This window comes from Ammospiza caudacuta, chromosome 6 (genome assembly GCF_027887145.1).
Source record: "Ammospiza caudacuta isolate bAmmCau1 chromosome 6, bAmmCau1.pri, whole genome shotgun sequence".
Classification (NCBI taxonomy): Eukaryota; Metazoa; Chordata; class Aves; order Passeriformes; family Passerellidae; genus Ammospiza; species Ammospiza caudacuta.
This window is the reverse complement of record NC_080598.1, coordinates 29,796,559-29,823,343: the sequence shown is the minus strand read 5'-3', so window position 1 is coordinate 29,823,343 and position 26,785 is coordinate 29,796,559. Positions and strand designations below refer to the sequence as shown.

Genomic DNA, 26,785 nt, shown 5'->3' with positions numbered 1-26,785 from the left:
TGTTCATTCCTGAGGAGGAAAGAAGTTGGATGCAAGAATGCCATGCTTGTTCTCCCATTCCTGTGCTTTGATCTTCCAGCACAGAGCATCCTCAGTCCCTGTTTTCTAAAAGTGGTCTCTGTTGGTAAAGATGCTTGTAGAATTTAGTACCATGTGCTTTTTGAGTTCGGTTTAGTTAATTTAGTTTCTAGGTCAGTGATTGTCAACGTTGCACCTCTCTCTCCACGACAAACATAAATGCAACTGTGACCGGTTCTGGAAGGGACAGACTAACAAGAAAGATTTCCTCCTGGAGACTGATATTCACTGGCCGAGTTAATAGGATAAGTTCATTAAAACAAAACTTATGACCTCAAAAAATAGACATGTGCTTGCAAGATATGCCTCGCTGTGCTCATCTGGTTATGCAGGTCATTTTTGCCGTTGCATCCCGGGTGACTTTTCTATGGTTTACAGCAGTCAACAGCAACCGGACACTTCCTGTAGTGACGTTTTGGGAAGACGAGAGTTTCCTACTGCCTGTCCACTTTTCGGGCTCTATGAAGATGCATAAGGCTTATGTCAGGGTCCCCTCCATGCCGTGCCGACCCGCGTTTCCCGTTCGCGCCCAAGCCCCCGGGGCGGGCTGTTTGATGCCGGCGCAGAGCCCCGTTTTTGGGGCTGGGACAGAGCGCCGTTCCTGGTGGAACCCCCCCGACAGCGCCAGCACCCTCGAGGAGTCCGCGGGGCGCCGGAGGCACAATCTGGGCGAGCTGAGCGCGGCGGGCGGGGCCGTGCTGGCGGGGGCGGAGCCGAGACAGACGGGGCGGTGCTGTTCCGGGACAAGCGGGGCGGTGCTGTGCCGGGCGGAGCCGGGACAAGCGGGGCGGTGCTGTGCCGGGCGGAGCCGGGACAAGCGGGGCGGTGCTGTGCCGGGCGGGGCCGCGGTGCGGAAGCGGCGCCGGGCGGGCGCTGCCGGAAGGGGCGGGAGCCGCGGGCGCGGGGCGCTTCCGTCGGGGCCGTTCCCGCCGGTGCCGCCTGTGCCTGGGCCGGGCGGCGGCCGGGGCCGGAGGAGCGGCCGCCATGCACGACGCCTTCGAGCATGTGCCGATCCTGGAGAAGCTGCCGCTGCAGATCGACTGCCTGGCGGCCTGGGGTGAGCCGGAGGGGCCGCGCCGCAGCCCGAGCCGCCCCGCTCCTCCGTCCCGGCAGCGTTCGTGCGGCTGCCGCGCCTTGCCCTGCCCTGTCCCGCCCCGGGCTGGGGGGCAGCGCCCGGCCCGGCCGGCGGCACCCTGAGTGGCTGCGGCCCTGCCGCCCGCCGGAGCCTCTCCCCGGTGCAGAGCTCCGCTCCCGGGAGCGGCGGCGGTCGCGGGCCCCGCTGCCCTGCCCTGCCCTGCCCTGCCCGCCCGGCCGCAGCCCGGCTCCGGGGAGGCTGCCGGGACTCCCGGGGCTGTAACCCTGGGCTGCCTACTTTATTGCTGAAAAAGCATTCCCCGTGTAGTGACTTAAACCTGATTTGGAGGGCCGGTGGTGTGTTGAAGTCTTAGATTTCGAATACGTTTGGACGTGTTAATGATGTATAATTGTGGGTTTTATTTTTGGGCATACTGGAGAGTCAAGATTTTGGTCAGGTGACTGCACCAGCTGTCCTAATGATTAGGCTTGATAAGGCTTTTCAAAGCTGTGACCAGGTGCCATTGGATGTAAAATCAGCACCATCATGCAAAATCGACAATTTAAAAAACTCCACACTCTATGGAATTGTGACCCTGATTAGTTGTTTTAAGAATTATATCCTGAATGATAATACTCCTGTTATTCATGGAGGTTTATGATGGAGTTATGTACTGGAGAGGATGTGAAGGTAGTTTATTCCTGCATTGCAGCTTTTATATTTTTCTCTCTTTGAATGCATTTATGTTGCTGAACTAGGAAAAAAAACCCTAAACATACAGACTTATAGCAGTATGGTTTTGTAAAAAAGATGTATAATTCTCTCTCTACAATATTTCTACCAAGTAGTAGAAGAAAGACCTTGCAGGTAATAAGATTTTATTAAAATACAAATTCCTTTGGTGACGAGGAAGTACTAGATGTAGAAGGAAATATTCATGTATGCTGCTTTCCTGTATGATATTCAGTGAGGAAGAAATTCAGCCATATTTCATGAGCCTGTAAAGATTTTGTGCTTTTTGTATGGTATAAGTGCTGCAAAGAGGATGAGTCTGAAACTGTGCCTTAGAGTTTGTATAAAAAGGCCCTCCTTTATGAATCTTGAATGATTCTTGATTGTCCAACCAAAGCAAAGCTGCAACACTCTCCTTCCAAACATAGCTGACTACTTCAGAGAGGCATTTTAAAAACCTGACTTAAAAAACTTAACAATCAAACCCACATAAACTTGATGTTTTTCTTTCTGACAGTGCTTCCCATTATGTAGCACAGTTCCTCTCTGAGAGGTAATAATGTCTGAAGAATAGTTTATTGCTTCTTTTGATGGCACACAAGATGCAGTGGTTTGTGTCTTTACTTCTCTATGAGCCAGTTTGATGTGATGGCCAGGCTGTTTATGCTGTTTCACTGCCTGCTCTTTGGCTGTCCTCTCCTGAGAGTTAAAGCTGCTTCTGTGCACTCCCACTGGAGAAATGATAGGAGACCTGTGTAGTCACTACAGAAAGTTTTTTTGGTGTTTGATGCAAGTTTCCAATTGTTCTGATAAATGTAACATAGCCCCGTAATAGGCGCTGTGAAGAAAATTACCTCTACCCCAGCAAAAACCAGCACAGCTGTGGAGGGCAGATTTTGTTGAACTAATTAGACTCTTTTTCTCCTGTCTTTGTAGAGGAATGGCTCCTTGTTGGTACAAAACAAGGGCATCTTCTGCTTTACAGGATCAAGAAAGATGTAGGTAAGTTGATTTTAAGAATGGGGTAAAAAAGTTGATTGATATTTTTATTTCCTGCACTTCTAGCGCTGTAGTGATTTTAACATAAGTGTGATTAATTGCTGATTTTTTTCCTATATGGATTTCATGTATGTAAAATGTGTTTTATCTCAGGTTTCTTTGTGTTTAAATTTATAGTAAGCAATTTTAATTTTTATGAATACAGTGTACAAATATATGTAAAAGCAGTGCAGTGTATGAGTTGGTGGACTTCTGATGTGTGTTATCTTTTAATGACTGGATTAGTGAGAGAGCAAATACATTCACTGGGTCCATGACCATCATGGATGGGGAAGAGGGATAAATACTAACTAGTTTTGTCTGGTATTTATCCTTTCCCTGCCTCTTTGAGAGTCCTAAGTGCTCGTAGTCTGTTCTAGGAATGCCACAAATAGAATGATTCTATTTTTGCTTTAGTTAAAATTGATTTTCTCTAAAGATGTTTGTATTTCACATTATGTGCTATTATGTAGGAACTGATGGTTTTGAATGCAGTAATATTTTGTAGCATGACACAGGAAAGTAAACACCAAATGTTAGTTTCCAGGTTCATCAGCTCTTGGAAAGATATTAATTTGTAGCTACTTGGATTCTAGAGACTGAATTCAGTTGATTTTTGTGAAAGTTGTAGGTTGTCTGTCCAGTTGGAATATGCTAGTTGAGTTGCTAGTGTCTTATCTCACATGGTAAATTTCTCCCCCTTTTTTGCATCAATGCCAGGAGAGGTTATGTCATCAGAAAGTGTCTGTAAGTTTTTCTCCCTAAAACTCCTTTAAAACCCTTGTGGTGTAGTCTTTATTCCTTGTCTGTTTTGCAGTGACGTGCATCCTAGGAATTTAAGTTACTGATACTTGAATAGTGTGGATAAAATCTTTATGGGTATCTTTGTATTTCTGGGTTTCAAATTATTTAAATATAATGCTTGCAATGTAAAACTTGGGCAAGGCAGAAATGTAACTACTGTTGATGCCCTCAGCTGTGTACAAGAAGTGTAATTTATGTTTTCACCTGACTCTGTAGAAGACCCTGTGATGCATTTAAACACAGATGTGTTTAAGTGTTAGTATTCTAGTGTTAAGTGGCCAAGTTTGCTTTCATAATCATTTGTAATTTACTTAATGTAAGACACACACAGTCATGAGCAACTTCAGTTTACATACCCTCTTCAATCTTTCTGATAGGTTGCAACAGGTTTGAAGTGACACTAGAGAAATCCAACAAGAACTTCTCAAAGAAGATTCAACAGGTAGGAAATACCATCTTCTTGATGTGGGAACAGTTTTCAGCCAATAAATGAAATATTCAATGTACATCTGCTGTCTCTGCTGTGCTTAACAAAACAAATTCCCAGAGCTAAAGCTTTTCTTAGGGCTGTAACAGCCAGATGTTTTTGCCCACTCTTCTCATAACACAATAAGCTTGGTTTGATTGCTAAAGCAGAAACCAAAGAATTGGAACTTGCAGGTTTATTTTTGGCATTTGTTAGCAATAGGTCCTCAATTGGTTCTATGACTATTTGTAAGAGTGATGGTAATACATCAACAGACTGTAATGTATCATTTGACTCTCAGATGACATTCTATAGGAATGTGAATGTAATTCCACGTACTTGAAATGTAGAAATAAAGTAACTGCCAGTCTTGCTGCCATTTTTTTTTTGAGAATTTGCATTCAATGATTATATTGATTCCAGGAAAAACACTGTAAAGATTATGGATCATCTCTCAGGATGCAGCACTCTGTGTGTGCTTTAGAAGTATTTTTGTATTAGTGGCATAACAAGTTACACCTTTTTCAATCAGCTTAGGTTGCAAATGCCAGCTTGTGAAAAGTTACACTGAAAACCTCTTAACTGAAAAGAGTTGCAGTAGCTGAAGGAAGCTTGCTCATGGAAAACTGCCTTTCTTATTATTTTGAGATTTTTCTTAGACTATAATCAAACCTTATTGAGGGTTTTAATTTATGAATGGAGTCACTAACAGCATTCTCCCTTTCAGATCCACGTTGTTTCTCAATTTAAAATTTTGGTCAGTCTATTAGGTAAGTGAAGAAAAGTGTTTTATATTTAATGAGTTCTTCTAGATGCAGTTACTTGTCTGAATGTGGCACCCTTTCCACGCACCAGCATGGTAGTCTGGTTGCTGAGAAGTCATTGTGTAGAGCTAAGCTTTGCATTTTGCAGAGGAAGCACTAAGCAGCATAGATGAGAAGCAGCTTTGCCAGCTGGGAGAACAAAGCATTAATGCTGATTTGTGATTAGGAATGAAGATGTACGTGCATGCTCTAAAGTGTGTGTGTAAAATGCAGTTTGTGTTGGCCCCTGTATGTACATATGTATGCATGCGTGTGAATCTGTGTGCACTGTAGGATAGGCACTGAAACTTCTGACTAAATTTGCTCCATGTATCAAACTTAGCACTGATGTCTTGCACCAAATTCACTTTATATTCAGATGTGATTTTTTAGTGTCTTGTGGAAGATTTAAGTTTGCTTGGCTCTGGCTTTCTTTAACTTAGGGTCTTCTAGTGTCTTTTTTTGCTTATATTACTACTCACTTCTTTATGATCTCCAAGTCCCAAGTCTTCCAGCTCCAGTATGTGTAGATTTCTGCTGCTTGCATCCTTGTGCATGCAAAAACAGTACCCTGCATTTTCAGCTGTTCATTTTCCACTAATTTCAGGAGCCAGTTCAGAATGATCTTTGTCATGCAATCTTCCATTCTTGAGCTTGCTCTGTTCTGGCCTGCTTGCTGTCCCTTCCACTCTGCCTTCCCCTGCTTGGTTAGCAGTACCTTCCTGTAGTTCTACCAATGCTGCTGTTAGTCTTCTTTGCTGCATTTATTGTGTTTGTATGTGCCTTCGCATTTTTCAGCTTTTGGAAAACACTTCTTTTCCTTTCTTGCAGCTCTTAGTTTCACAAGTTCTTTTTTATATGAACATAAAATATGGTAACTTGTTTGAATTAGCAACACCTCTACATAAAATATTAAATAATAATTGGAGTTTTGTTTCAAACAGAAAATAACATTTACGTCCATGACCTGTTGACATTTCAACAAATCACCACAATTTCAAAGGCAAAAGGTGCATCTCTCTTCACTTGTGATCTCCAGGTAAGGGAAGGAATACAGCTGCACAGATGTCTTTACTGTTTGTAATAAAGATTCATCTTTCATGTTGCTGTATGGATTAGGTTTTGTGTTAGATGAAAATTTCTTGGGTACTAGTGCTTCTTAAAATTAGTACCAACTGCATTTGCTTAAGGCAACAGTTTTAAATTATTTTTCTTACTCTGCTTCACAAGGTATTTTCCTGTGCCTGTTGTGATTGCAGCTTTTGATACAGAACTTTTGATACAAGACTTCAAAGCATTTTTGTCCTATGACTTTGACTCTTCTTTTTTGAAAGGTCCCCTTAATATAAAAGCCATTTTCTTTCCTTGCATTGCCAGTGCACTAGCTCATTGTGGTTTCCTTCTGCAAGCAATTCTGTCTGGGTTTTTTAAAATTTTTGTTTCTCTTTATTGGCTCAAGGACTCCTAGAGCAGTTGTGGTAGAATGATGCCCTAAAATCGTTCTGTAGGGTGTAGCAGTCCTCTGTTCATTTGCTCTGGGTCATTGAGTGAGCAATTTCTAGTCAAATGAGTTTCTTAGCATGCCCATATCATTCAGACATCTTTTTCATAATCAGAAGAGATGGTTTAGTGCCCTTTATAATTTTTTACATTTTTGCCCCATGGGAGCTTAGTGTTAAATATTTTATAGGAAGTACTTGGGGTTTTCTAAACATGAAAATGAATGTCTTTCAAAGCACCTTTACATCTGGTCATTGCAAAGTGGCTTGTTGTTTGTGTGTCCAGGCACTTAGCTTTCCTAGTGCTTCTTGTCAAGAAACTTTTCCAACAGGTTAGAATATTAGATTGTTAATGGTTTTATCTGTTAGTATAACACATTCTTTGCATTCCATATCCTCACCTCTCCTATACTGCATGGAGTTCCAGCCATTTATCCTAGTTCTGGGGTTGGACTGATAGCTCTGTACTTATCTATCCTCTGTTTGTGTGTGTCTATGCCTTTTGTGCTCTCTTAGTTTTTTTGGATTTTCTTGATGTCACAATCCCTGTCAAAGTTAGTTTTTAAGTATCCTGCCACCTCCCCTGCCTCCTTCCTCCCTCCCCCATGCTTCCTGTTTTTGGGAGTTCTCTTCTGTTATGGATGAACAAAGCTGCTCTTCAGTGGACAGCTTTGCTTCTAGCAGAGGCTTCTTTTGGCCTTGTCTTACCTGACTTGGCTCTCTGTGAGTGCCTGTGAGTTAGGTCTGTCTGTTTTCACAGCAATCAGATACAGGGGAGGAGGTGCTGAGGATGTGTGTGGCAGTGCGTAAGAAGCTCCAGCTTTATTTCTGGAAGGACAGAGAGTTCCATGAGCTCCAGGTGAGTTGTGTTCTTTCTGTAGCCAGCATGTCTCAGCAGGGAGGGTCATTGCTCTTCACTGCTTGCCATGTTACTCTGAGGCACTGCTGACTTTCAGAGCATTGATGGTTGGTTCTGCAGAAATTTAACAACGGAACAGCAGAGAGAAGTGAAAACACATGTTTGAAATCAATGCCAGTCGATGGCATTTATAGTTTCATAAGTTAAAGTTAGGGCTGTGTCCTGTATTTTATTGTTCTGGTTGTAGTACACTTCTAAGTACTTGACTTTCAAGTCAGTGAGCATATGTGAGCATGCATACCTTTCAAAAACATAGAAGTAGGTGCACTTCTACTCTAAGTATGTCACTTCTACTCTAAGTATATCACTAAGTCAGAAGATAGTTTCTGACAAGTGTAGAGAGTTGCAGTTGTGAATACTGGAATAAGAAAAAATAACTAATTGAAATGGGTAGAGCCTTTTCAGCTACGATCCTCTACTAGAAAATTTTCTACTAAAAATGATCAGTTAACTTAGAGCACACCTCTTTGCTGTACATTAGTCTAGCCTTTTTGCTGAATATTGCCATTCCTTGAGCAGTAGATGCTGGGCACAGGTGGTGGGGAATATGGTGTCAACAAGAGAGCAGCCTGTTACACTCTGTGTTCCCAGATTTGACTTTTGCTTTTCATTCATAACAACCAGTTTAACTTGTTTTCCTCAGGGGGACTTCAGTGTACCCGATGTACCCAAGTCTATGGCCTGGTGTGAAAACTCCATCTGTGTAGGCTTCAAGAGGGACTATTACCTGATACGGGTGAGATGGGGCTGTGTAATAGTGTTTTAAGAAGATTTGGGTAGCAGCAGACACTATGGAGGCTGCTCCTGTGCTCAGGAATTTGGCTTACAGATTTATGGAAAACAGCATCTGGTACTTCTGCTATTTGTGGCTTTAGAAAGGGCAGTCTAAGCCTGTCCTTTTAAATGGATATTTGTCAGGAAGTCATTTTCTGTTTGTTGCTGTTGAGACCAGTGTTAGCAGCTCTTGCAAAAAAAAAAAAAAAAGGAATTGGGGAAGGTACATTTTGTTTTGGCAACAGTCTGTGTAAGCTCAGTTTGCATTTTATTTAATGTATTAAGAAATGAGATTAGCTCTAAAAGGACAAAGAGACCAAGACACTCATCAGTAAAGCTTACCCATTCTTTCATTTTTCATTCTTTAGCTGAACTGTAATTGTTTGAAAGCCTCTGAACTTACTGTTAATTTACTATTACAGTTTCCACTTAGACTTCATTTACAGCTATAGTTTATTCTTTTTTATGCCTTTATAATTGGCTTCTGTAGATATTACAGGAAAATAGGATGAAGATGAGGTGCACCACACATGCACATGTATGCACATGGGTGGCAACAGTGATCTGTAGTCAAAAGGAAAACCACGCATAATTTTTACAGTCACTTGGAACTGATGCCGCTCACAAAAGAAGGGGTGCCTTTCTGCAGTGCTCTCTTAGATGTTGATTCCTGCCATTCTAGTGATCGAAATGGTTGTGCAGGTGCTGAGGGGAAAATGGCTAGGCTTCTAGGCTTTAAGTTAGTTGGCTTTTTTTATGTGGCAGTGCTCACTCATGCCAGAATAAAAGAGTGTTAAAAGTTTTGGCCTAAATGAGGGGTTTGGACACTTTAGATAATTTTGCTGCTGTGGTATAATGGATTTGATAAACTGGTGTGAATGATGTGCTCAGCTACTATCATCACCTCAGACATAAAAGTAATATTTTTTATTTCAGAATGACGTATAATCAGGACGAATTATGATATGCAGAAACTCTTTAAATTTGCACTTGTCCTGTTAGTGTTTATCCCGGGCTGCAAAATCCCTCTAGGGGTTTTTGCTTTAGTCTTGTGTAGCTTTGAAGAAAAGGTTATTGTGCAAAACACTTTTTTTCTTTTTATGTTCTTTTTTATCCTAGGTGGATGGAAAAGGATCCATCAAAGAACTGTTTCCCACAGGGAAGCAGCTGGAACCATTAGTAGCTCCTGTAGCTGATGGAAAAGTTGCAGTTGGCCAAGATGATCTAACAGTTGTGCTTAATGAAGAAGGGGTCTGTACTCAGAAATGTGCCTTGAATTGGACAGATATTCCTATAGCCATGGGTGAGAAGTAGCAGTTTGTTTTTGGTTTTGTTTAAATTTATTTCTTTACTCTTGTGTATGTGATAAAATCATGTTTGCAGTATTGTGAAACCAGCTGGATTTCGAGTGTGACAGGTTCTACAGTATTCTGAGTTGTACACTGGGGAAGGTTTTGTTTGGTTTTGCTTCTTAGCCTTCTTTGCTTGTGGTCTGTGGGCCTCTCTTATAAAATAGGTGTAGTCCATATCTTTTATACAGGGACAAGGTCTGAAATGGAAGGTAGTGTGTTAAAGCACTGTAGGTCTGGGTGCCTCAGAATTTGATTATGGTGAAGGATGAGCAAAAGGCTTGGTAGTATTCTGTGAGCAAATTGCTGTCAGTGTCAGGCACTGAATTTTGTTTTGAGTGTGTAAAAGGGGCACATTTCAGGGCGTGAAAAATGGAAGAGAAGCCTTAAGTCATAGCTTGTTTCCAGGAGTGCTTGAGACCAATCAGCTGAAACGTTTCCCTTGTTTCATGAGCAGAACACCAGCCTCCCTACATCATTGCTGTCCTGCCGAGGTACGTGGAGATCCGCACCTTTGAGCCCCGGCTGCTGGTGCAGAGCATCGAGCTGCAGAGGCCGCGCTTCATCACCTCTGGAGGGTACCGATGCAACTCACTGCCGCTCTTGTCTGACTGGCACGCTGAAAAACTGGGAGAAGAGCAGCTTTTCTGTTGGGTTTTTATGGAGATTGGTGGAGGCCATACCTTGAGGAGGAAAGGATAGAATTGAGGGTCTTTAAGAATTTGTGACACAGGAGAGACAGTCTTCTTTCTGCTTTGCAGTAATGCTCCAGTTGCTCTTGTATTGATGCATGTTTCTATTATAGGATTGGGATTCTTTTAGGATAGGGTATTGCTTCTTTCTGAGCACTGAATCTTAATAATTGACTTTTTTATCTTGTTTACAGCACAAACATTATATATGTGGCAAGTAATCACTTTGTTTGGAGGCTCATTCCGGTGTCCATAGCCACACAGATCCAGCAGCTTCTGCAGGACAAACAGTTTGAGTTGGCTTTGCAGTTGGCAGTAAGTACTCAAGAACTTGAGTTTGCAGTGGATTCAATTGTGCAAAAGTACACAAAGGGATGTTTGCCATCTCCTGAACTGTAATGAGTCCAGTAATCAGTCAGTATAACCTCCCAACTGTCCACTTTGCACAAGCTGGTAAACTCTAGACTTCTTAAACTTAAGTTTTAGTTTTGTGCTGCCATTACTCCATATTGATCTGTTGTGGTGTAGATTTTGAGAAATCATCTCTTATATGAAAGATTATGTCTTAACTGTTTATGTTTAGTATGTTTAATTATACTGCTCTTCCTGCATTAAAATTTTTTTGTTTTTGGAAATTCCCCTTAATTAATTACATTTTGAATTGCTGACTTGAAAAAAAAAATTGAAAAGGCAAATGAATGAAGAGATGTTTTCTGTGATGGAGCAGGTATAGAGGTAACCAGAAGTAGCTTTGTAGCTTTCAGATCTTGTGGGTTGTCTCCCACACACAATAAGCACGGACAGGCACCACCAGTGTTCACTTTGAGAAATTATCTTTTTTTCTTCCTGCTGTCTCCACAGGATGATGCTCCTCTTAATTCTCTAGGGTGTTTGTCTCTTCTGTAAACTCTGAGAGTTTTTAATGTTTGTTAATTTGTATGCAGGAAATGAAAGATGATTCAGATAGTGAGAAACGACAACAAATCCACCACATAAAGAACCTCTTTGCCTTCAACCTGTTCTGCCAGAAGCGTTTTGATGAATCCATGCAAGTTTTTGCCAAGCTTGGTACAGGTAAATGCTTGGGTTGGCATTGAATCACTTCAGTTAGGAGGAATGAAGTCAAGGTCACTGGCTATTTTATGGGGTTTTTTGTTTGTTTTCTGTTTTTAGTTCAAAACAGTGCTATCTTGTGCACATCAATCCCCTGTGAACAGCAAATAGCCTGTGCAGCTATTTAGTTATTTTTGGGTGGAACTGGTGATTAATTACTTAATAACTTAATTAACTACACAGTTAAGTACAATTAAATACTTAATAAACTGCACTTAGTAAATTAAGTTAAATCAGGAGTTTTTCCCTTTTTTACAGAATATATTTGTTTTGTAGGGTATTTAAAGCATGAATAGCATGTGCACAGACCCTTTAAAGCAGAATGTTTCAGCAGCTGCTAAAAGCCTACTTGTAGCTTGGAATGAAAAATATGGAACATCTGTACATTTGCAAAATCACTGGACTCAGATGACGACCCTTAACCCTTGGTTTAGCCAAGATGCTGAAACCAGGAAGCTTTCCTGTGCTCTTGGAAGTCTCAGTAGTCTCTGATACTAGGGCTTGGAGACTGAACTGTACCATAGAATAGTGCTTAAGACTGAGATTCTTTTTACTGTTGACAGAATTCTCATGTGCATTTAAACCTAAAGCTTATTCATGACACCTAGTTTTTATTTTGCAAAACTACAGTGAAAAACAAGGGCTTAGAACTCACAATATTTTGAGCTTGAATTAGAGGATAGTAATTTTGAATTTGCGTAAACTCTGTGAAAACAGGTATGCATTAGTTACAGATGCATAAAACATTGTGTGTTCCTAGAAATTCTGTCTTACTGTCAGAGAGGTTAATGCAAGGAATCTGCAAATAGAGCAGTAAGATTGTATTAATGGCTTGTCCTCCAAGTGTGCCAAGTGCACAGGTTGGAAATTCCTGTGCTTGGACTTCGAAACATGTTTTGCTTTAGCTTCTTTTGCATTGTTTTAGCTTCTTTTCTGTAATGAGCAAATTTCATTTAGGCTCTAGAATCTTGTGGATGTACAAGTAGAGTGCAGATTGCTCTGTTAGAAAGATAAACTTAAAGTAATTTTGTAAAAATAATATGAATGGTTACTAATACCAGTTATTTTTTGCATAGATCCCACTCATGTGATGGGTCTGTATCCTGACCTCCTGCCCACAGATTACAGGAAACAGCTACAGTATCCCAACCCCCTGCCAGGGCTCTCTGGGGCAGAGCTGGAGAAGGCACATTTAGCTCTGATAGACTACCTAACTCAAGTGAGTGCTCCTCTACCTGGTTTTAGAGCAAGATTATTCAGTTCTAGCATGCTTTGTTAGCTTTGATGTGCTGGAAGCAGTACACCTAGCCCAGCTCTGTCATGCTAGCCTTAATGGGCTGTCTTAATGGCTGGAAAATGTGGCAGCAGCCCCTGAGTGAGCAGGGGAAGTGGAACACATGAGAGACCCCACAGATATATGGAAAATATCATGCGTGATTGGACAAAATTTCTTTATGCAGTGGATCTGATTATGAGTCCAGTATTTTATTTCTAGTATCCCGCTGAAGAAAACTTGAGCACTTCATTTTTTTGTTTTGTTCAATGATTATTATTAAGGGCGCTCTGTCCATGAGATAGGTTGAGGGCATGCAAAAAGGTGGAAGGGAATTAATGAGCCTTGTAAGTTCCTGTCCTCTTTATTTTGTCATAACTGGAACCTGAATTGTTTGGTTGCCATCCTTAGTAGAGTAAAAGAAAGCTTGTGCCTGAAGTAGGATAGGTTTTAAGCCTAGTAGTGCAAAATCTAAATAGTTTTCAAAAAGTTTCCTGACTTCTCTAAAATGTCTGCTCAGGTTAACAGAGTTTCCTTCTGACAATTTTCTCAAGACTCTGGACATTTTTCAAAACTATAAAGGTGCAAAATACATACACTTGAATATGGTTTGTGTTGAATAGTTAGTGACAATAAAATTTTTGGGAAACAGTTGATTAAAATAAGTTATTAAATTGGCTTAATTTAGTCTTTGTAGCTGGTGTGTTATATGTGCTAAGGGTGAGATGTAGAAATCCATGGCCTTTTCCTGTTAAAATTTCATTTGATGTCCTGCAGAAAAGGAGTCAGCTAGTGAAGAAGCTAAATGATTCTGATCATCAGTCCAGTACCTCACCCCTCATGGAAGGAACACCCACGATCAAATCCAAAAAGAAGCTGTTACAAATCATTGATACCACCCTGTTGAAGTGTTACCTGCATGTGAGTTTCTGTCTGACCTAGAGGCTTTGCCATAGGAGCTCTGATGGAATTTCAGACTGAAACTTTTAAGAAGGAGGATAAGCAGCTACTTCAGAAAGGCTCACACAACTGTCTGTCTTTGATCTAAAAATAATGTGTAAAATCTGAGCATTAACTAGTTTCCTGTCTGGTCTGGAAGCAGTTTCAGGGAATGAGGCAGATATGTCTGTCCCTGGTTGCTGCCTCTGTCAGAAGAAAATGGCTGTGTATTTTGAAGGTCTAATGAATGCTTTTGTTGCCTTATACTGGTAAACAGAGCAAAGTAGGATCTTTGCTGTTTTGATGGTTTTCAAAGCCTGACCTCTGTTGTTGAAGGGGAGTAGCTTTGGTGTGTTGTTTTCTTTCTGTCCTCAAAATTACAGAAATGACCGTGGACCTTACTGTAAGGTATTAAACTGTCATTTCTTATTTTTCTTATGCTGTGAGGCTTCCTTCCTCCCGTGCCCCCACTTCCAGCTTGTGTTTTGTACTGTACACTTAGAAGGTGCAATTCCAATGAAGTTTAAGTGCTCCCTTTTTAATTGCAGACAAATGTAGCACTGGTGGCACCACTGCTACGTCTGGAGAACAATCACTGCCATATTGAGGAGAGTGAGCATGTACTAAAGAAGGCACACAAGTATAGTGAGCTGATAATACTGTATGAGAAAAAAGGTCTGCATGAGAAAGGTAATTCTGAGGTTGGGAGAGGAGGAGGACTAGAAGCATGTGTTCTTTGTTTTGTGTTTTGACTTCAGTAAGTAGACAGTGTTCTGAAGAGGCTGTTTAATTGCTATCTTGTGATTAAATCTTTGTTCCTGTTACAATTTGGTCTCTATGTTCAAAACAAAACTTTGGTTTGTCTTCAATAGCATAACAGGAAAAATGCACTTTTTTGTGCTTTATGTTGGAGCTAGCAGTTACAAAGGAATTGACTCCTTTTCTTTTGAAAGCATTACAGGTACTGGTGGATCAGTCAAAGAAAGCCAACTCCCCTTTGAAGGGTCATGAGAGGACAGTGCAATATTTGCAGCATTTAGGTGAGTGTGAAGAAGAGCAGTGTTTTTGTGAGTTTTTATTCTTGTTTGGCTTAGTGATTATTCTACTGTTTGGCAGCTTTCTGGAGGCTATCAAGCTGAAAGGGTATCCTTGTTATCTTGTTTGGTTTCTTGCATAATGCAACCTTCAAGTATTAGCTCAAGGGATTCAAATTTCATTGAAAATTAAATATTTTTTTGGAAAACATTCCTTATTTCTGATTAAAATATCCACTGGGAGAAAAGAGGCCATATAATTTGAATTTTCTTCCAGTGATGAAGAGCAAAGTAGGAAATAATTCTGAATGAAGTAGAAAATGTTCTTAATCTACTCTATTCTGTCAGTTTCTGGGGATTAAATGCAATATTCTAGGTAGTTCTCAAGTAATTGCAAATTCCTCCAGGCTTGCAGCTATGGTCTTTCAAGTCAAGTGTGTATTACTGATGGGTGTTTAATACTAGCCTTGTGTCAATAGAGTAAGCACTTGTTTATTGCATCAAAGCAAATATTAACTGTGTGATTGACCATCAACAATATGCTTTGTCAGTGTGCAGGAGAATTATTTATTTACTTGGGTGGTAGATAGTTTTCTGCGTTGCATTATTCTTTTTATCTTTTAAAATAATGTTATGCAGAACCTTTTCCTATTGTTGCTCATGTTTAGATTAAGGATTTGTTACTGAGGAAGTTGAGAAATCCCCTGCCTGTGGGAATCCCCATGCAGATAAATGTTAGGGTATGTGCTGAGGGAGCCAGTTGTTCTGTGGGGCAGTGTGGTGTTTTCCTTTTAGTATACTGATCAATAAGCTTTGGTAGTTATTTGATGAGCTTCTCCTCTCTTCCTGATGCTCTCACTGTTTTGAGTAGGTTTTAACTTCATGTTTGATTTGCTTGCGATTTCAGCAAAGACACCTTGATCAGTGTTTTGGCAGGGGGCTATTCTAATTAATGTCACACTTCTTTCTGAGAAGTTAGTTTTCATGTAAAACAGAGTCTTACTTTCATTTCTTGTCCTGTCTTTTTTTAAAATGTTCTCTGTGAGGCCAGTATGCCCTGTAAATTCAGAAAGTTCATAGAGTTCAGCAAAATTCAGGCCCACAAGTTTATTGCCATTTGCCTAGTCACACTTTTGTTACTGAAATTTGAGATTGGCTCTTCTGGGAACTATTTCAGTTGTTCTACTTTACAGTGCACATCATGTGCATTTTTAAAACTTATTTTTTAAATTCTGCTAATATGAAGATGCTGCTTGTTTTAAATATTGTGGGATGGAGAAAAGCAAACAATGACTGCCTTTTTATAGGGTTGCTTTAAGTTTCTGTCTTGTATAGTGTTGTCATATTGTGTTATGTTGTTCAGGCAGCAAATGCCTCTGATTCTGAGCAGGAGGGTGAAGGGAAAGTCTTGTTTCCTAACATGTTTTATTAGTATTGTGAACCAAATTGTCCAAACTATAGTATTCTTTTTAAAGGGGCAAGTCCTACATTTTGATAAAAGCTGAGAAGCTGTTACCTGTCATGTAGTTTCTATGCTAGTTACTTCAGGACTATAATGCTTTACTACTTGTTATAAAGTATTTGACCATTTGCTGTAGAAGTCATTAGACTGACAGGCTGGATATGGACTGAAGGAAGTTACGCAAGTGAGAAGTTCACTGCCTCTGTACCCTAATTAAAAGAAGTTGAAAGGGAAGACTTTTGAACATGATTAAGGCAGCCCATCTTGGTTTTGGTCTGAATTCTTTACATTTGGTGGCACTTAGTATTTGAGTTAATTTTTGTTTTGGTTTGAAATCATGTTTGTGAAGCAATGAAATTGTAGCTTTGGAATGAGCGATTTGCTTGACTTGAGCAACAACTGGATTCTTCATGTAAATTAGGCTTTGCTGGCTCTGAAGGCATCTGCTTGTGTTGTGAATAGATAGATATTTAGGAATTTAACAATGAGCACTGCTGCTTTTTGTATTCCAGGCACAGAGAACTTGCACTTGGTATTTTCCTACTCTGTCTGGGTGCTAAGAGATTTTCCTGAAGATGGACTGAAGGTTAGTGTGATTGAAAGAGGTACCTTGTTGTTGACCTTCTTAGTGCAGTGTATGGAATTTGGATAAGTCATTGTAAGAATCTCATTAATGCTAAACCAAATTAAATATATAATTTGGTTTTTCTTTCTGGCTTCAGTGCTAATGTTAGCAGTAGATAAAACAGGTCAATCTTTCACTTTTTCTTATGCTTTTCCATTCTTGGAACACCTTATAATAAATAGCTAGGAACCTTTGATAGAACATTTCATGTTATTGATGCCACACTTTTGCACAAGAGCCTAATTGAGTATTTAAATGTGAGGTATTGATTTCCCTATAAAATTGGCTCCCTGAATTTGGAGGGTGTTGGGCTCTGTAAGAGAAGGGTGTTCACTAGGGCAGAAGTGGGGATGTTTGATAGTCTTTTCAGATGTGAAGTAAGTTCTCAGTGCCTGAATAAGCTGCTCAGATCTTTTTTTATATTTCTTGTTTACTCTTTGGAACATGTGATGGATTGCTGGGCTTCAGTGCCTCAAGAGAAAAATATACTGTGGCACTTAAGGAAAGAAAATCACTAATCTGAATAAAATTTTATTTAACAGATATTTACAGAAGACCTCCCTGAAGTGGAAGCTTTGCCACGAGACAAAGTGCTCAGTTTCTTGATAGAAAATTTTAAAAGCTTGACTATTCCTTACCTGGTAAGAGCTCAATCTCTACTACTGCATTTTACCTTCAGTAAAACAAAATGTTACCTGTAAGATCTTAGTTCTTCAGGAGCTGGAGTCTGTTGGACAAAGAAGGCATAATTAAAATATGCGAAATCCTGAGGTCAAGCTTGGTAAAGGCAAGCATGGAACTGTTCCTTATAAAGAACTACATCTCAGAGGAAGTGTCTGCAGCTGAGCCTTAACATGTATTTACAGGAGCACATCATTCATGTCTGGGAAGAAACTGGAGCAGATTTCCACAACTGTCTGATCCAGCTGTACTGCGAGAAAGTGCAGGGCTTAATGAAAGAGTATCTCAGTTCTTTCCCTGCAGGTATGTCTGGCCTTTTCTGGGGGGAGGACCAGGAGTATGGGAGAGCACGGGGGAGCCTTCATATACCGTGTTGTAATCCTTCCCTGTTGAGATCCACCATAAGATACCTTAGTGACGGAGGGAACTGGAAAACATGTGGGTTTGTAGGACAGTTTGTTGCCTCTCAAGAGATCTTTTAAGGGACCAAGTAACACTTTTTTCACAATTAAGTTGAATGGCAGCTACTGCTCCCTGACTTGTGCATGTTAAGGGTAGGGAAGGGTTTTGGATAACTTGAGTATTGCTTTAACCAGCCATGTGATGTGTTTTTAGGGGCTGAAATTAGTTTGGCAGGTACATGACAGCTCCAACCCATGTAGCACTTCTATCATCGTGAAGTTCCTCTTCATAATGATTTGTATGTCTTCTAGTACAGACTAGTGTAGTGAGTTAGTTGTAATAATTTAGCTAATGTTGTTTTCTTTCATATAGATAGAGCTCCAGTGCCTGCTGGGGAGGAAGGAGGAGACTTGGGGGATTACCGGAAGAAGCTGCTGCTTTTTCTGGAGAAGTCCAGCTGCTATGAACCTAGTCGACTTATCAGTGACTTCCCCTTTGATGGTGAGTTCTGTTTCTGTAGGATAACTAAACCCTAGCTTATTGCTTACAGCAAAACTTCCTCACTTATCATAGAGTCATGGTAACTACAAATAGAGAAGATGACCCTATCTGTAGTTGTAGGCCACTGGTGTGTGTCCTAACTCTGTTTTTGCTGGCACAATTGGGTTTACCAGTTTCTGCAGGATTCCTCTAACTGTTGACCTAAGACCTTGTGGCATCTCCCAGCTATTTAGCCTAACTTTGTGATGACCCTGAGTTGTGCAATAGATCTGAAGGTTGTTCCTTAAGGTGACTTAAGAATTCATGAAAGGTTTCTGAGACTAGTGTGAAATGTAGACTTAGAGTGTCAGTGTAACTTATACTGTAGCCTGAGCACAGATTAATACTTCCTTCTGTTAGTCTGGGCACTAATTTTGTAATTTCTCTGTGCAGCTATTGATTTAATCCTTCATGCTATCACTAGGTCTCCTAGAAGAACGTGCTCTGCTCTTGGGTCGAATGGGGAAGCATGAGCAAGCTCTGTTTATTTATGTTCATATTTTGAAGGACACCAACATGGCTGAAAAGTAAGGATTTCTTTACTTTAGAGTTTTTGCAAGACTTATTTTGCTGACTGCTGTGTGGATAGGACGTGTAGTGAAATGTTGCTATATGTGGAGCATGAACATTGTAAGTCTTCAGGATCTTCCGTGTTGTCACATTTTATTGGCCTTGAACCTCTTCTGGGTATCTGTTTATTACAGATCCTGCTTGCTGGCCCCTTGAGGTTTGCCTTTTTGTGCTCTCATTGTGCTTTAGAGCAATGTGACCATCATCAATGAGTTAATATTTTACAACTGTCCTTAGTCTGTGATCTTGTGTGTTGTTTTGCTTCCTTTCTGTTTGGAGATATGTTCACTAGCCCACATTAAAAAGAACTCTTGTTAGTGAAGATACAGCATTTTTCTGTGTGTTTTGTGTCAGGGAACCTCCTGACTGAATCAGAAGCACTGAGGTAAAAATAGAATTACCCAATACTGGCAGGTGTATCTGAACACAGGGACCCGTTCAACATAGTTGCTTGTGATTCAGATACACTAATTAGATATATATATATACACATAGATTTTTATGCTGTGATGTGTTGATTGGGGATATCTTTTCCCTCTTTTTTCTTACACAGCTAAATTAAATTTGGCTTCTGCAATAAAGCTTTTTAAGTTGATTGGAAGTGGGAGACTTGCACAAAACTTTTCTCTCAGCATTGTGATGCAGAGTAAACTGTGTAATCCTGATGTTCAGTTTGATGAATTGATCTGAATCAGATGTACAGTCACTTAACTTGGATGACTTCAGTAGTAATTAAATGTTAATTTCTGTAAACTAATTCTTTGAGTCCTGTAACTGTTTCCGTATTTGTCTTAATTCTTCTCTGTTGATTCTTCTAGCTACTGCCATAAACATTATGACAGAAACAAAGATGGCAACAAAGATGTAAGTAGCTTCTTGTTCAGTAAGGAAGTAGAAGGCTATATATATATATACTTTGTTCAGGACTTGAAAGTTCTTGCTCTGTATAGACTTCTTCAGGGTTTGTGTAGTGTATAGGAACCTGTGTATAATCTCTTGGAATTCAGGACCTCCTAGATCATCGTGGGGTGTTTTTTCTGGAGAATGTTACTGTATCATTGGATTTGAGCCTACATTAAGAGCTTTTTAAATGGGCAGTGCTCAATTTTGGATGGCATGGGTATAAGTTAGTACCATTGCTGGGTTTTACCAGCACTGTCAGCTGTGGATAGGTGCAGCAGTTTTAGAGCTCCCCTTGTGTGTGCTGCAGGTGTATCTGTCCCTGCTGCGCATGTATCTCTCCCCACCCAGTGTTCATTGCCTGGGACCCATCAAGATGGAGGTGCTGGAGCCTCAAGCCAATCTGCAGGCTGCTCTGCAGGTTTTGGAACTGCACCACAGCAAACTGGATACCACTAAGGTAAGTCAGATCTGTAAGTACTCTGTGCTGTTGGCAGGAGACTACAGAAGGTACTGGAGTAGGCCAGTGAATGGAATGTGTCAATCTTAATGTGTCAGTTTCTATTCTGTTTTGGTCTCTGTTTATCCTTAACTTTTTCTAACTTTGTTCCAGGCAATAAACCTACTCCCAGCAAACACACAGATCAATGAGATTCGCATCTTCTTAGAGAAAGTACTTGAAGAAAATGCTCAGAAGAAAAGATTTAATCAAGTGCTCAAGAACCTTCTCCATGCAGAGTTTCTGAGGGTAAGCATCCACCACCTGTTATTGATTGGAATAATGTTTTAAAATACGTTCAAATTGAAATTTACTGTTTCTTATAGGGGATGGGTGTCCTCTAGATGGTGCTGTAATGCACCTGAAATTAAATGGGAATTATGTAGCTTGAACATCCTTTTTGCAGGAGATGGTGTGTACATTCATTTTAGTTTGGATGAGATGTTTGTCTTTGCTCACTGTGCTGTGGTGTGCACTGCAGAATTATCTCAGACAGCTTGGACTGGATTTCTTTCAAATGAAGTGAGCCAGGGGAATGCAGTTCAATTGTTCTTCTTAACACCCCTTTAGTGGTTGAATGCCTTAGGCTGTGGACCAAGGTAAAAGTAAAACCCTGTGATTCATATAGTGTAGGTTTTGGGTGTTCAGTACCACCTGCTCTGCTCCACAGAACAGCTTCTTCTGTGCTGCACAAGTTGGTAATGTAGATACAGCCACTAACAGTTAAATGTTGTGATGCTTTGCGGTTTCATCAGACCAAGGTGTGGCATTGCTTTTTGAGCAGCTTGGGATTTTTGTCCTCCTTTAGGTCCAGGAGGAGCGGATCTTGCATCAGCAAGTAAAATGCATAATTACAGAGGAGAAGGTGTGCACTGTTTGTAAAAAGAAGATAGGTAACAGGTGAGAGATCTGGTACACTTAAACTAAGAATGTTGGAAAACTGGATGTATGTATAGCCAGAGAGAACAGCAATATGAGGGAGCTGTTTGAAGAGTATTTGAATTACAAATTACATTAATTAGCTGAATGGTTAGGAATACTTTAAAGCTTTGGTCAGTGAATTGCAAGAGTTTAATCCTCCTTGCAACAAAGGAGAATAAAACCTCTTCAGAAACTCCCAAGAGTTCTTATTTCATAACTCTAGAAGGCATGAAATTGGTCCTCATACTGAATTTTGAAAACTTTGTAAGAACACTGCCTTTCTAAGAACCTGCTTCTTAACTAGAATTGGGGAGGAAGATATAATGTTAGGCTGAGATACATGTGTACTTTTCTATATCTGATGGCTTCCTGACTGATTTATGCTTTGTAGCCTACATGCAATAGGATGTTGAAAAGTAGAACTAGTTTGCTTGATTATTTGGATGACAGTGACCCTGAGATGAGCTCAGTTGGTTAGAGCATGGTGCTGATAACACCAGGGTTGTGAGTTCAATCACTGTACTGACCATTTATTTAAGAGTTGGACTCTTATCCTTGTGGGTCCCTTCCAACTCAGAATATTCTATAAATCTGTGAACTTTTCTTCTACTGTTCCTAGTAGCTAATATAGCTAATATAGAATGCAAATTTTATTTGCACTTGTTTTTTTTTTTTTTTTGTTTGTTTGTTTTTTTTTTTCCTTTTTCTTTCAAGTGGAGGGAAATGCTACATGATTCAGTCATTATTTTCTTCTTGATGGGAGCCCTTCTGAGATATGAGTAGCATTAACAATGATAGGGAAAGGTTCTTTTCCCAAAACATTTTAATACACAGTCTAAATATTGCTACGCATATTAAATTTTTTGTTCTTAACATTCAGCATGTAGCTTCAGCATTGAAATTTGCATATGCGATATTGTTTTGGTTGTATAGAATTTTTCTGGTACTGTTAAGATCAGTAAGATTTTGAAGCATGCCCCTTAGTCTTTAACTTGCTACCAGTGACGTCCAAGTAAAATGTGCCTGCAGAAATGAAAATAGATTTTGAAAACCTCCAAGCAAACCTCTTGCCATATCCATAGAATTCTTTTCTCTATTTTCTCTTTAATACATTCAGGCTATAGTTTAAAAAAGTGTCACTATCATGTGTCTCTCTCTAATTCTGCCCAAATTGGATGCTCTTGTTTGAATGTGGAAAACAATGTTTGTCTTGACAGCTGATGTTTGTGTTTTGTTCTCTTTACAGTGCATTTGCTCGATACCCTAATGCAATAGTTGTGCATTATTTCTGCTCCAAAGAAGTCAACACACTGGACACCTGACCTTGTCATGTCAATAATCCCAACATTTATACAAAATTCAGTACCGATGACTAAAGAAGTTGATGTGTCTGAGAGTTTTGAGGCTTGTTGCTAGGTTCTCTTACACTGGGTAGAAATCATTTGTATCTGTGGACTGACTGTACCTACCCAGCAGTGTTGATTTACTAGAAAATTACTTTAACCATGTTGTTACAGTGCTGGCAAGTACACTGAACCTCTCAGTCCTCAGATGAAGAATAGAAACTGATTTTTGTAGTGACTTTTGTAACACACTCCAGCCTTGCAAATGAACTGTGAGACAACTGTTGGACGTTCACCACAAATCAAGTCTTTACAATAAAATGTACTTTCTTAGGGTGGCAATGTTGTGATTTGGCCTTGTATGTAAGTATTTATTCAAAAAAAGAAAATTCCCTGAAAGTGTTTGCAGCCATATCAGCATTGCATGGAGATCACCAGGTATTTATCATAAAGGAGGCTTCTGTGTCTGTTTCTAGACTTAGGAAGTGCAGCTTTTATCTCAGCAACAGAAATGATGTAAGTGCTGGCCAAACGACTCTCTATTGGTATTCTGTGGTTTTGCTTGACCTTCTGGTAAGTTGTTTCACAGGAGATAATTAGAGAAATGGTAGATACCACTAAGAAGCTTTTTTTCCCTTTTTGTTTTAGTTTGAGAGCTATAAATTGAATTAACTTGTGTGTTGTTTGCACTGACTGTGTTCACTCTTAGTGTGAGTGGAAGCTCAGAGACTGTTGGAAGAAGTTCACATCTGCACTCAAAGGAAAAAGCAAAGAACACCCTCTAAAGCAATTTCTGGAAGGAGTGAACTCTAGTTACTGCTTGAGCTTCTGGACTATGCTTGAGACTTTTGTATATAAATTCTTTGGTCTCTGGTTCACTTTTCAACAGTGAAGTAAAATCCAGACTGTTTCAACATCTGTGTATTTGAAATGCTCTAGAACTGCATTCTGTTCAGGCTGGTACTGTTCTTAAAATTACTCTTGGGCCAGAAGTCTTAACACAAGAACTAAATTGTACCATACTCACTCTAGACTGTAATATTTTTGTCTAACTTATTTTTTCAGAAACATTAATCAGTAGCAGATTGGTATGAGGGACAAAATGTTTGTTGCAGAAAGAATCTGTGGAGTGGTAATGAAAAGGCAGCAGTAGCAAATAACCCAGTGGAGGGACTGTTTGAATTCCAACATCCTGGTCTAGCAATACTTATAAATAAATCATTATTAAGTGCTATGGAGCATGACATGTAACTACCAGATATCACATCTTAAATAACAAGCTGATGAATAAATCTGGTCTGCCTAAAGGGTAGTTGAACCTCAGTTAACATCTTAGGTTTACTTAAATCATGTGAGGTTTTTTTTCAGGAACAGATCTGCTGTAGGCTAAAAACAGTTCTAATTCACTTTCATTTGCCAGTGTTAAGAGTTTCCCTTGATAACTGTTTTTTCCTTGTTCATATGTGTTTGTATTTATTGTTATGCATTCTTCTGGATTTCTTTGTCCAGTGTTTTGCTTGGATGTCTTGGGCAGTATTGCTACTGAATACTTTCTGCAGAGGCTGGATAGAGGGAATCTGTGGTGTTAATGTTTTTAAACTTGTATTTCTTCTGTTTGAAGAAGAGAGGCTAAAAATACTTACACTAGATTTGCACATGCTGTATAGATCTTTATATACTAGTTCAGGTACGGAGGGAAGATGGTTTGGGAGAGTTGTGTTTACAGGTCATAGAGAATGAAGAGAGGGCATTTAAAAAGACCTTGCATTCTTTGTATACAGATATAACAATGCTACTCTGATTTTTACTTATCTTATGTTTAGTACTGGTAGTATGATTTTTATTTGCCTACATTATCTGTAACCAGGATCTTCATTGTGCTCTTACTTACAAGACTAAAGTTGTGCCTCTGTTCATCTCCATTGCATACCTTTTACAGAGATGTGGTTTGTGCTGTACTTTTTTTTTGTTGGTTCATACCATGTGCTTTGAGTTTCCTAACCATACAGCAGGTTTATCTAAAGCAATAGGTTGTAATAAATATCGTGAACCAGTGTGTGTTTCAGTCTTTGTGCAGTTAAACTTCTCTGGGCTGATGTAGGTTTTATTTTTATTTGTATGTTAGACCTCACTTTCTCCTGGAAGTCAGACCCAGTGCAGTATCTCAGTATTCCCCTTGCTTTAGTATGTGTAAATCAAGTGTGGCAATTCTCAATGTAGGTTTTTAAATCTACAAGTTTATACTTGCTTGTGAATGTTCTCAAAATCCTACTAAAACCACTTTTGAATTCTCTCTTTGAATAATGTTTTTGCAAGTCTTACACCATTATACTATTAAATATGTGCTTATTAGAGAACACTAAAATTACTGACAAGTTTTTTCTGGGTAGTGATGTTTGAGTGGTTTTGTGCTGGGGAGGGATGTTGAGCTCTGTGTGACCAAATCAGGAAATGTTTAGATTCACAGGTTTGCACTTGCTTGGGCTGTAGGTCATAGAGTCTGGTGTTGGAAGTAGAATATAGATCCTCACTTTTCCTATTCTGTAGCCACGGGAAGCACCAGCACAGAGGAAGTCTCCTGTCTCCATGTTCACAGAGTCACAGGATGGGTCAGGCTGAGAGAACCCACAGTGGATCATTCTGTGCAAGCTCCCTGCTCAAGCAGGGGCATCTCCAGCAGGTCAGCCCCAGCCTGTGCTATGGGGTTATTCCTCCAGGTGCAGGACCCTGCACTTGCCTTTGTTGGATTTCTGACAGTTCTTCCCTGCCCATCTCTCCAGCCTGCTGAGGTCCTTCTCAAGGGCTGCACAGCCCTCTGGGGTATCAGCCACTCCTCCCAGCTTTGTGTCATCAGTGAACTTGCTGAGGAGGCATCTGCTCCTTCATCCAAGTCACCGATGAACAACTAAGTATATTGGTGTTTCTGGAGAAAACTAAAAAAAATCCCCAGCAAACACAAATCAAATCCTATCCTTGCTTGCATCCTTTGAAATTTTCATCTCTTCTAGTTGTGTACTGCATCTCAGCTCTCCTCTTGGTGCTGCTAATGTGACCAAAATGGGTCCCTTGTGATACCTACACACGTTTAAAATATTATATAATGTAGTTGGTGATGATGTAATTTAATGCTTTCTGATAAAAACTCAAAACTGCAATGTAGAATCTATCTTTACCCCTGTGGGCATGCTAATGAACGCAGAAGTAAAATTACTGGGTGGGAGGATTTCTTTGCCTCATCTTTTGATGCCATTGTGCTTGCTTGTTTTCTTAGTCTGATGGGAAATAACAAAACCAAGTAGTTTATCTTTGGATATTAAGTTTGCTGACAACAATGTCTGAGGATGGCTGAAACTGCACACAGACACTGCTAATAGGTGATCTGTTGTTGACTATGAAACAATTCTCAAGCATATGTTCTAAAGAGCTTTCATTTTTTCTTGAGAGATTCAAGAGAAATTCTGTAAAAGTGAGATCCCTGTGCTGAGTGAGATTTCATTGGAAGAGGAAAGAGTGTCAGAAGACAGGTAAGCTGAATTTATGTGCAATTGGGCACTCAGGACAAAGTAGAGGGTTTATCTACTGCCTGTAATAAACTAGAATAAGTGTGATTTCTCCATGGTGCTGTACTGTGAGGTCACCTCAACTTTCTTGTAAGTTATAGTCAAACTGCATTAGATTAAATGTAAAAGAAAAAGTACACTTATGGTTCTACAATACTTTTGAAGATAAATAAAACCTAATGTGATAGTCATAGAATGATTTGGGTTGAAAGGAACCCTAAAGATACTTTAAATTCAACTCTCCAGGACCCCAACCTGGCATTTGACATTTCTAGGGATGAGGCATCCACAACTGCTCTAGGCAACCTGTTCCAGTGCCTTACCATCTTCTAAGTAAAGAGTTTTTTCCTAATATCCAATCGAATTCTACCCTCTCTAAAACCATCCTCCCTTGTTCTATCACTATCTGTAGTGCAAAAACACTCTCTTTCTTCAAAAGCCCACTTTAAATACTGGAAGGCTTCTATGAGGAATCCCTGGAGCCTTCTCTTATCCAGTCTGAACAGCCTCAGCTCTCAGCCTTCCATCCTTGGAGTGGTGCTTCAGTCCTCCACCGTCAGTGCAGTGGTGAGTAGAAAAGCAAAGGAATAGCTTTTTCAGCCCACTGTCTGCTATACCATTTAGTAGGACACAAGGGCTTTAGGGTAGTTGCTGGCTGTTTCACAATGGCATTATGTTTGCTTTTTGCCTGTGT

The 26,785-nt window shown here is 40.0% G+C and overlaps 1 protein-coding gene across 2 annotated transcripts; it reads left to right on the top strand.

Annotated features, from left to right (window-relative positions):
• Window positions 1–965: 965 nt before the first annotated feature.
• VPS39 (VPS39 subunit of HOPS complex) lies at window positions 966–24,824 on the top strand. Of its 2 annotated transcripts, XM_058808000.1 has the most exons (26): window positions 966–1,135; window positions 2,822–2,887; window positions 3,644–3,670; window positions 4,105–4,169; window positions 4,921–4,963; window positions 5,941–6,035; window positions 7,256–7,354; window positions 8,058–8,150; window positions 9,308–9,491; window positions 9,995–10,115; window positions 10,424–10,544; window positions 11,174–11,303; window positions 12,419–12,561; window positions 13,393–13,536; window positions 14,103–14,244; window positions 14,508–14,594; window positions 16,563–16,636; window positions 17,218–17,316; window positions 17,542–17,659; window positions 18,131–18,259; window positions 18,723–18,825; window positions 19,687–19,732; window positions 20,079–20,228; window positions 20,382–20,516; window positions 21,076–21,167; window positions 22,435–24,824. In XM_058808000.1, exons 1-26 carry the CDS (start codon window positions 1,063–1,065, stop codon window positions 22,508–22,510), a joined length of 2,655 nt encoding a protein of 884 aa, XP_058663983.1. In that variant the 5' UTR covers window positions 966–1,062; the 3' UTR covers window positions 22,511–24,824. The 2 variants fall into 2 exon arrangements, with proteins under 2 accessions (XP_058663983.1, XP_058663984.1); XM_058808001.1 differs by lacking the exon at window positions 3,644–3,670 and having other exon boundaries at window positions 967–1,135.
• The last annotated feature ends 1,961 nt before the right edge of the window (window positions 24,825–26,785 follow it).